General features: G+C 53.0%; 1 protein-coding gene across 2 annotated transcripts; it reads left to right on the top strand.

The window, feature by feature from the left end:
- The first annotated feature begins 7,542 nt into the window (after window positions 1-7,542).
- C1ql2 (complement C1q like 2) lies at window positions 7,543-10,104 on the top strand. Of its 2 annotated transcripts, XM_028771524.1 has the most exons (3): window positions 8,078-8,474; window positions 8,514-8,761; window positions 9,334-9,513. In XM_028771524.1, exons 1-3 carry the CDS (start codon window positions 8,078-8,080, stop codon window positions 9,511-9,513), a joined length of 825 nt encoding a protein of 274 aa, XP_028627357.1. The 2 variants fall into 2 exon arrangements, with proteins under 2 accessions (XP_028627356.1, XP_028627357.1); XM_028771523.1 differs by having other exon boundaries at window positions 7,543-8,761; window positions 9,334-10,104.
- The last annotated feature ends 595 nt before the right edge of the window (window positions 10,105-10,699 follow it).

Below are 10,699 nucleotides of genomic sequence, written 5' to 3'. Positions count from 1 at the left end.
AACTGTCTCTTGTTTTTTTGAGACAGTCCCCCAGAGGTTTGGAAGCCAACTGGCTCCAGGGACCAGGTGCATCCACCTCCCTAGCTAAGGATTACAAGCTCATACTGTCATCTGTAGCTCCTCCCTTTCATTTTAAATGTGGGTTCTGGGGATCAAACTGGGTCCTCATCCTTTATACAGCAAGCCCCTCCCAACTGAGTTGTCTCTCCAGCTGTAGGAGCTTACACCTTTACTGGTGAGTGGAGGCAGAAGAGCTTTTCTGGTTGCCAGAGAAACCCTGAAATGAGGTCATCCATGTGACCATGGAGCTACAAGCCCTTCTTCCTCGACGGGTCTGCCAAGATCCTTAGTCCTTGCAAATACTTTGCAAATTGGGAAGGCACTGCTTCAGTTGGGTTTGCTGATGCCCTTCTGATCTTAATTCAGAGCTGCCCATCTAGTCGGTACAGAAAGCCAGGGGGCAAGAAGAAAGCTCTCTGTGTCCCACCCTCGGGCCAGCCCGCTCTGTGGGTGAAGGCCTGGAATGTCTGTCATTTTCACAAAGCTCTGGACTCAACTCCAAGTCAGGCAACACGAAATAATTCTTGGATCTGAGAAACTTGATTCAGTCCTGCAGAAGGAAGGTGGGCTGCCTACAGCTCTTAGCACCACGGACAGCGGCAGGACAGCAGGCCCACCTTGGGGAAAGAAGCACCTCTGTTTAGGTGGCTCACAGAAGAGACGAATCAGAGAGCGTCTTGTGTATGGTATGGTGTGGAGATGCTTACCTGGACTCACTACCACTTACCTGTGGTCCCTGTGGGTGGAGGCAAGATGAGGATGGGTTTATATCTGTGCCCTCCAGGAGGGTACAGACGTGGCTGAGGTTCATTAACATGGTGGAACCACATTGCTTGATCTCCTTGCCCTGCCCACTGTGTGTCTCCAGTGTCTGCTTTTCAGTCAGTGCTCCAGATTATTTGACTCAGTGAGTAGATGTGATTGCTAATATCAATTGTCAGCTTGCCCAGGTCTAGACTCTAGAATTACCTGGGAGACAAGCCTCTGACCATGTTTGTGAGAGTTTCTAGATTAGGTTAACTGATGAAGGAAGGCCACTCTAGATGACCATTCCATGGACTGGGGTCCATGAGTATAGAGGAGAAAGGGAGGCGAGCTCCAGCCTCCATCTCTGTTTCCTGAATGTGGACACAGTGTGACCAGCTTCCTCATGCTCCTGCTGCCATGGTTTCCTGCCATCATGGACTATACCCTCAAACTGTGACCCAAAATGAACCCATCCTTCTGTAGATAGTGTTTGTCAGGTATTTTGATTTAGCAATGAGAAACGTATCTAATATAGGAAATGAGCTACCTATGTCCCAGGGCTATGTGACACAAGCGACCTCCCCAGCAATCCATGGGTGTTTGGTGAGAATACAAAAGCTTACTATTAATGAGGCTGCCAAGAACAAAGAGCCAGACCTTTTGGTGGCCAGCTCTGTGGGGGAACCAAGATACTCAAAGACAGGCTATTCTCCCTAAAGGATACCTCATCATAGAGGAAGAATTCTCTCACAGGAGGCAGAATGATGCAAATGTCACCTGAAGATTGCTACTGGTTGCATGTGTCACGTAGCTCTTGGGACATAAGTGACTTGGCAGAGGCAAGGTATTCATGAAGAGACAGTACCAGGAAGGCAGAGGAGGAAGGTGGTCAGGTCACCTGCTCATTGGCTCTGCTGGGGAGGGACAGACATTTCTGACTGGAGTCCTTTCTGTCTGGTAAATGGTGGGCACTGAACAGTCACTTCATGCTGGGGCAAGTGAAGAAGCAGTGTTCTGTGTGAGACAGAAGACCACGCAAAGCTCCAACAGGCAGTGAACTGAGAAGTCTGACTGGTTCTCTGTCCAGCAAGGAGAGGCGTGGGGCTGGCCCAGAGTAGAGTACCTGGATAAATTACCTTGGCTTCCAACAACTGGTTTACAGGTGAGAGGATTATGGGGTATTTGTCCCCAGGAGGGAGCAGATCCAGGGACTGAAGCAGATCCTTTACTCTATGACTCTCCAGCAGGAGAGATAATTAGGGCTGTAGTGACTGCCCCTGAGAGGACAGGCGAGGGCTTTCTGGGGCTGGCTGACCCTCTTGACTCAAATGTGTTACTGTGATCTGGCTAATAGGCCTGGCAGGCATTTCCTCACTGGACTCAGAGTAAGGCTGTGACCATCTTCAAGGGATGAGGCTGGATACTGGGGCACCATAGTCCTGCCTCATTTTGGTTTCCAGAGCTAAGACTGGAAAATGGATGCTATCCTTGGCCATCTACTGTGAAGCACATGCTCCTTCTTGAACAAAAGTGAATAGGCCACGATTTCTAGACCCCCTGCATCCTTGACAAGCACCCCTCACCCAGAAGATGGTGTGATTGCCTTCCTCAATATGCCCTGTGGTGCCAGGGAGGGAAGGGGCTAGAAAGGCCGAGAGAGAGCACAAGGCATGCTTGCCTCTGCAATGCCTTCACATAGTCCCAAGGAGAGAAGTGGTGATGAGCAGCAGCTGGAGTGCAAGAAGAATCTGGGAGAGGGTTGAGGTGATGGCTCAGTGGATAAAGTGCTTGCCCTCAAGTGTGAGAAGCAGTGTTCAGGTCCCCAGCATTTGGGAGACAGAGACATGGGGCTTGGAGGCAAGCTGACTGACTAGACTGATGGAACTGGCAAGCTCCGGGTCCAATGAGAGCGCCTGCTGGAGAAAAAAGAATGGAGAATGGCCGAGGAAAGATACCCAGCATCACCCCTGGACCTCCACACGCTTGTGCACGACTGCACCCTGAGTATGCTTGAGTACATTTGAATATATATACATACACCATATGTATATGTACAACACACATACACACACAGAGAAACACACACAGACAGAGACAGAGAAAGAAACACACACACAGAGGAAGACAGAGAGACAGACAGAGAGACACTGAGGACAAAACACAAAACAAAACCATAAAACGTTAAAAACCAAGGCATGCTGTCTTCCTCACACTCACTAGAGTCCCTTCATCCTCATCCTCCTGCCCTGACTCTGAACAATTTTATGACCAGCCCTGGCTTTCATCAGCCTGCCCTTCCCTCCTTTCTTCCCTCTTTCTCCTTCACTGTTTCTTTCTTTTCCTTCTTTTTCTTCTTTTCCCCTTTCTTACTTCTTCTTTCCCTCACATTCTCCCTCTCTCCTCTTTCCTTCCCCCAACTTCCATCCCTCCCTTCTTCTTCCCTCCTTCTCTCCCTCCACCTCCCTTTCTCCTTTCCTTCTTCCTTTCCTTCTCCCCACTCTCCTTCATTTCCTTCTTCCCCTTTCCTCTCTCTTCTTTCTCCCTCCCAACCATTCTTCCCTTTCCCTCCTCCCCAGCTACACTTCAGGTTCCTTTGCAGAAGTTCTCTCCCCTCCCCTACCTGTTTTCTGGTTGGCTGGGAGTAACAGGTTGTTCATCTCAAGCCAAGACTTCCTCTCTTCTTTCTTTCCTCTCTCTTTTTTCCTATTCCTCCCCCTCCACTCTCCACTCCCAAGGCTAAACATCACCTGCATCCTGAAGATACTACTGTCTGTCTGCATTTTCACATCAGCCCTGATCCAGATTCCTGTTCACGGCAGGTGCGGTCATCCTCCATGGATTCAATATCCCATGGTTTCCCTGGGCCATGCATGTGATGATGATTCTTCTCCAAATGAGTCCTTTCTTGTGTTTATTCAGCTAGGCACTCATGTGAAAAGGTCGGAGTTAACCTTGACTCAGCTCTGCCACCTCCTTCTTTGGCTTCTGTCTAGATTCTATCGGCAAGACCCAGCCTTCTGGGCTTGATCCACCTGGATATCCACCTCTGTTCTGCAGTCGCACACCGAGCTCTGTCGCCTCTTACCAGGTGATGAGATAGTCTCTTTACTTTATATTTCTCCCACTGTCCATCTGCTATACCTTGAGGTGACTCGAGGAATGCAGGTGGCCCCTTGCTGCTTTCCAACATGTGTTGTGAGTATGTGTGTGAGTGTCTGTGTGTGTGTGTCTGTGCATGAGTGAGTGTGTGTAGGCCGGGAGCTATCATCCTTGGGTATCATTCCTCAGGAACTATTTATTAGCTTGTTTTATGAGACAGAATCTCTCACTGGCCTGGACCTCACCAGGTAGGCTGGAGTAATAGCAATCCACTCACCCACCCACAGCTGAGTTCAAAGGAGAGAGAGAAGGAGCTCCAGGTTCCCCAGTCCCTTAGAGGCCACATTCCCAATGGCCTAAATACACCTAGCCCCACCTTTCAAACTTTCTATTTCTCTCAATAGTCCCAAATGCTGGCACTATTTTCCCATCTCTCCCTCTTTCTCTCCTCCCTTTCTCTGCCCCCACCTCTATCACAGTCTCTTTCCTTTTTTCTTCCTCCTCTCCCCTTTTCTTCTTTCCTTCTTCCCTCTCTCTCCTTTCCTTCCTTTCCTCTCTTCCTCCCTCCCTCTGTTCCTTCTTTCCTCCCTTTCCTTCCTTCCTTCCCTCTCACTACAACACCATCTGCATCTATGTCCTTAAGACACGTCTATGAGTATCTCAGAGGTATGGGGTCATTCACCTGTGCTGGGGATGGATGGCACCAGGGCCTCAGCCCTCCCAGACCAGGGGCTCTCCTCCTCTCCTACAGAGGTCTCCCCAGCACATGGGGGAGGGAGACTCCTTTTCCTCTTTTATCCATCTTGCAGTAGATAAATAGATAATTCTCCTTTAATCTACCTCATCTCCTGCCTTCACTTTGACTTCTGGAATGGCATGCTGGGTTAGTGTGATTCTGAGGATGAGACCCAGGGCTTTCTTTTTGTCCTTGACTCCATGAACTGAGTTACAATCCCAGACTCTAGATCTGAGTCCAAAGTAGGCCTTGCAATTTAAAATTGTGGCTAAATATTTTAATGAAGCATATAATTAATATTAATGAGAAGACAGTCACTGAGCGTGACACAGTTCCCTTAGAAGAAGCAGAGTCACTGGTGAGAGGAGCTGGCCGGACACTAACTACTGTACCACACAGCCAGGCCCTGCAATGGGAGAGAGGGTGGAAGATGGCAGGTCCCCTTTCTTGCCTGCTAGCTCTGCTACTTGTTCAACTCGCCACCTAGTGGACACTCGTGCGAAGGAATCCTGCTCCCCCTGCAAACCAAAGGGTTCCCAGCAGAGCTGAACCTTGGAAAGGCTACTTTGTGTGTGGTCCGGGACAGGGAGGGATGGGGCGGGCAGGGCAACGCAGCCCACGTTCTCTGCTTTGGAAGAGGTGACAGTGTGATTTTGATGTTTGGGCCTTTTTCATTAACCATAAGCCCACCTATGTCACCCTGCTTGGTGCCCACAAATATCACCCCAGTGGCCACACCCACAGCAGCAGCGCAGAGAGCATCTGTGAACTCCCACTCGCCTTGCCATGAACAGGTTCATTTAATTCTCACAGGAGTGCTGAAGCCGGTTCTCGTCCTGTCCACTCTGTGGGAACGAGACACAGACTCAGAGAAGTGAGTCACTTTGCTCAAGGTCACATGGGTTGCAGGAACAGTACTGGAATCCAACACTGGGCTTCCTACACATTCTCTGGTCTCTCTGGACAGATGTGGGAGAGATCTGGAAACTCAGAAAGCCAGTGCAGACCCAGGCAAGCTCCTCACACCCTCAATGCCTTTGTTTCCCCATCTGTATTAGAGGAGACAATGCATGAATGCACAGGACTGTGTCTGCAAATGAAGGAAGGAACACTCACACAGCAGCTAAGGTGTGAGAGGCGTCCCTGTCCCAGATAAGGCTGGTCCAGGCTGAGCACAGATACTCTTAGCAGGAATGTTGTGGAGACCTATGCTGTGGTGGGACGAGCTGCAAGTGGCCAGAGGTGGGAGCAGAAGCGACTGAGCCTCAGCTGAGCACGGCATCTGATAAACAATCACTCTCTATAGAGCACAAGCTTCAGAAAGTGACCCAGAAACCAGAGGTGTGGGGTCACTCACCTGTGCTGGGGATGCAGGACTTCCAGCACACCCAGACCAGGGGCACTTCCCCTCTAATAGAGACATCTTCCCAGCCTCCTGGGAGAGTGGGAGGGGTGTGTGGGGGGATCTGTTTCCTTTTTTATCTATCTTTCAGGAGTAGAGGGGCATAGACAATCCTCCTTTAATCTGTGTCTCAGGTGGTTAAAGACTAAAGCTCAGAGGAGTGCAAACGCATTCGGATGTACGGAAAGGAGCCTGGGGTGTTCCAGGAGATGAACTCACACACCAGCCTGGAGCGGGCTCCCTGTGCCTTCAATAGACATAGTGAAGGTAAGGGAGGAGAATTCACTAAAACACACATTGTTCAAAAATGCTATAATGACATCTAATACTTTGTATGATATTTTACAAAAGACACTAAGTTTAAAGAAGAAGATAACAAGAAGGAAGAGATTGCACACCAGGCTGGCCTTGAACTCAGATCTGCCTGCCTCCACCTCCTGAGTGTTGGGATTGAAGGCATGCGACACCACCGACCTGCATTCCGCTTTTTATTTTGAAAACTGTTCACCAACAGTTACTAAACGCGTTCTAATTTCATTTTCAAGAGCTGACTAGACATATAAGAGGATTCAGCCTTCTGAATAAAATCTAGGTGCACCCCTCGCCTCCCTAGTCCTCTACACGGAGGTTGGTTACTTTCTGTGCTATGTGATTCCCCTCTGAGCCGCCCCCCCCTCAAAAAACAAAAGACTGCAACATACAGGTGCGAGTGCTTCTGTTTTTGAATGGATTTTATACGAGAGACAAAAACTAGCCAATGATCCGCGGGGAAATGTCTGCAGCTAATAGATTCTGCATTGGGGGGTGGATGAGTGGAATGTTTTGTTGTTGGTTTGTTGTTGTTGTTGTTTATAGGCAAGACGGCTCAGCAGGTAAAGGCGCTTGCTGCCAAATCTGAGGACTAGAGTTTGATACCTGAACCAACTCACTTAGTGGACAGAGAATCTAATCCTCTGACCTCCACACAATAAATATACAAATGTAATTTATTTTTAGAGAATCCTCCCAAAAGTTGATAGAGGTTTGCTGGAGTCTCCTGTTTCACAACTTGGAGTCCTAAATTTATGAAGTATCACCCAGGAACAAGACTGATTTGATTCTGGTCACTCCCGAGACTTCTAGAAGGTCCTCCCCACAGAGCTGGAGGCTGTCCTGGATTTGGGTTGAGATCTGGGCTCATCTAAATAGAGGATGGATTTGTTGACCCCGCCGGCACCACATCGTGGCCGTGTGTGGGGTGCTATGTGCACCCACTGACTGCGTGCGTGGGTGCCAGAGCTTGGTGGTCTGCGGGAGGCGCCTATGGGCAAGGGTGGGTGTGTCTGTGGAGCCCCAGCTGGGGGCTGCTGCCCGCTGTTCCCACTTGTGGCTCCTGGGCGCCGCCAGCAGGCACATCTCCGGAGGACGCCGCGGGATGGGAGCTGATGACAGGAGGGCGCCGTCTCCCGAGTGATGGCAGCGCACGCTGCTGCCTCGCCGCCTCCGCCGCTCAGTCCTGATCTTACGTCAGGGTAGCTGGGTACCCCCTCCGCCCGGGAGCCAGCTAGTAGCGGGAGAGCAGAGCAGAGCGTGCGGCAGAGCTGATCCCGCGTCCCGCCGAACCCTGCCAAGCACCGCCAGTCCCAGCAGAGCAGGAGACGGCGCCGCCGAGCCAACACCGGACGCCGCACTGGGACCCAGCATTCCCCAGCCGCCACTACCCGGTACCTGCCGGGGCGCCGGGCTCGTCCTGTGAGCCCCTCGCCATGTGTGTCGCGCTCTTCGACTCTCCAGATCAGTTCCAGAGCGGTGGCCTCAGGATCCCAGGTCCGGATACCTCTCGTTGAAATAGTTGAGTGGCTAAGACAGGGGTCTCCACGTCGGGGACGCGGCGGAGACCTGCGGAGTTGGCGTCCGAACGCATAGAGCGGGGCCACCCGCGCCGCTCCACCATTACCTCCCCAGGCGGCAAGGAGGAGCTGGTGGCGGTCGCCTCCCGGCTGTGGCAGCGGCGGCGGCGCGCCTGCTTGGCGGCCGTCGGCGTGCTCCTGGCCATGGCACTGGGGCTGCTGATCGCGGTGCCTCTGCTGCTGCAGGCTGCACCCCCCGGAGCAGCTCACTACGAGATGCTGGGCACCTGCCGCATGATCTGTGACCCATACAGCGTCGCTCCCGCAGGGGGACCCGCGGGCGCCAAGGCTCCACCGCCCGGACCCAGTACTGCTGCCCTGGAAGTTATGCAGGACCTCAGCGCCAACCCCCCGCCTCCGTTTATCCAGGGACCGAAGGGTGATCCGGGGCGACCAGGCAAGCCGGGGCCTCGGGGTCCTCCTGGAGAGCCAGGGCCTCCTGGGCCCAGGGGTCCCCCGGGAGAGAAGGGAGACTCAGGGAGGCCAGGGCTACCCGGACTGCAGTTGACAACCAGCGCGGCCGGTGGCGTTGGAGTGGTAGGTGGCGGAACCGGGGGCGGTGGCGACACAGAGGGAGAAGTGACCAGTGCACTGAGCGCCGCCTTCAGCGGTCCTAAGATCGCCTTCTACGTGGGACTCAAGAGCCCCCACGAAGGCTACGAGGTGCTCAAGTTCGACGACGTGGTCACCAATCTTGGCAATCACTACGACCCCACTACCGGCAAGTTCAGCTGCCAGGTGCGGGGCATCTACTTCTTCACGTACCACATCCTCATGCGTGGCGGCGACGGAACCAGCATGTGGGCGGATCTCTGCAAGAACGGGCAGGTCAGTGACTTTCTCCCACACACCCCTCCCTACCTTCCCAGCCCAACAGAGTCTGCAGAGCGTTACAGGCTCCCGGAATCCCCGGGACACCTTCCAGCACCCCAGCAAACTCCGAGATGGGGTGGGCGCTGGACCACATACTTGATCCCGCTTCCCTGTGCACTGTGGTGTTCTTACGCAAATACTGAGCGTCCGAGACTGGACCCCGGGTGTACAGCGACCCTGACACGGTTCCCAGTCCCCAACAGATTGAGTCCTGGCCTGAAGAGGCTAGGCTCCTAGAAAAACACAGATTTCTTTACCACTGTGATTGGATCACCCCATTCCCTCCAGTTTATTCATCTTGGCCTTGACACCTGGGACCTTTACATACTGGGCATGTGTCCCGGAAGGGCCTCTACCCCCTTTCCTTGACTCTCTGCTACCAAGAGAATTTGAAGCCGAGGAGGGAGGAGGGAGTGTTTACACTGATGTAGCAGGCAGGAGACCTGTAAGGGGATGGGCGAGGGAGGCCAGGCTTGAACTCCGGAAGAGGTGCAAGGGCCCACCCACTCCTCTGGTTCGCCCCGCAGGTGAGAGCCAGCGCCATAGCCCAGGACGCGGACCAGAATTATGACTACGCCAGCAACAGCGTGGTACTGCACCTGGATTCAGGCGATGAAGTCTATGTGAAGTTGGACGGCGGGAAGGCTCATGGAGGCAACAACAACAAGTACAGCACGTTCTCGGGCTTTCTCCTGTACCCGGATTAGGGGCCTAGAGGGCATAAGGCCGGGTGGCTTCAGGCCACCCCATCCCCATTGGGCACACGCGACTCTTTGGTGATTGCCACTCTGCGGCTTCATGACACTTCCTGACATCTCCGTTGGAAAAGACATATCCCTGCTCTCCTACTTGTCCTGCCTCAGGCCTCAGTGTGTCTATGATTCACTACGCTGTGGGGAGGCTGTGTCCCTGGTCCCAGTGCCCATCCTGGGGAGGGAGAGGGAACACTCAAGTGCGGAGCTGGGCGAGAATCTCAGCTCTGGCAGGGTTAGTTGTGGGGCAGCCGAGACTTGAGAAAGCTGATTGGACTGGACAGGCGGCCCTAGGGAGCCTGAGGTTTCCAAGCTTGCCTCTTCCCTCCAGTGTTCCCCGGTGGCTGCAAGACCCACCAGGAAGAAAGACCCAGGTGACCGCTGCTCTCTGGGACCTCCCTTTTTGTGACCCGAAATGCCTGTGCAGTTTTTCCCGTCCATCAGCTAAAACTCCACCCCTAGCCGAATTCCAACAAACAGAAAGTTCACCTTTCCATGCACACTCGCCGTATTCTCCTCTGCCATGCATTAAATTATGTTTTTAGACCACTGGCTCCTGTTCTTTTTGTTAATAGAGCCCCTTTACCTGGACTCCAGACATTCCTCCCTGGCCATACAACACAGCCAACGCCCTCTCTTCAGCCAGTGCTAGGACCCTGTCACCCGGGATTGGCTGAAAGGTGTTTGTGGGGGGTGCAGGGAAGTCAGAGCATCCTCCTCCTTTGCACCACGGTCCTCAGTTGAGGGGGTGGGAGGGAAGAGACTGAGTTACAGGAAGGTAAGAGAGAGGTACACAGCCTGGGCAACTTGGTCTCACTGGACCTGGAAGAGGAGGTCAAAAGGCAGTCTCTGAGGAGTGGGGGACAGTTATGAGATACTCACCAGCGGGGACCCTGTGAGTTTGGGGGCTCCTGGGCAGAAACTTTCCATTCCCAAAAAAGGCCAACAGCATACTCAGGGCAACCCAGCTAAGTCCCTGGCTCTGTAAGGAGCTGGTAAACTGAGGTAATCTGTGCCTCTTTCATTTCTCTTAGTTCGGTTGGAACACTGGAAAGAAGATGGTACTACCCCTCCAGGAAGGACAGATGCTTTGTGCGGGGACAGAGGGGGTTGTCCTTCCTTGAGAGAAGCCATAGAGTAG

The sequence above is a fragment of the Grammomys surdaster genome, unplaced genomic scaffold (genome assembly GCF_004785775.1).
Source record: "Grammomys surdaster isolate TR1022 unplaced genomic scaffold, NIH_TR_1.0 208, whole genome shotgun sequence".
NCBI classification, from domain to species: Eukaryota; Metazoa; Chordata; class Mammalia; order Rodentia; family Muridae; genus Grammomys; species Grammomys surdaster.
Note: the sequence above shows the minus strand (reverse complement) of the source record. Positions and strands in the feature narration are given on the sequence as shown.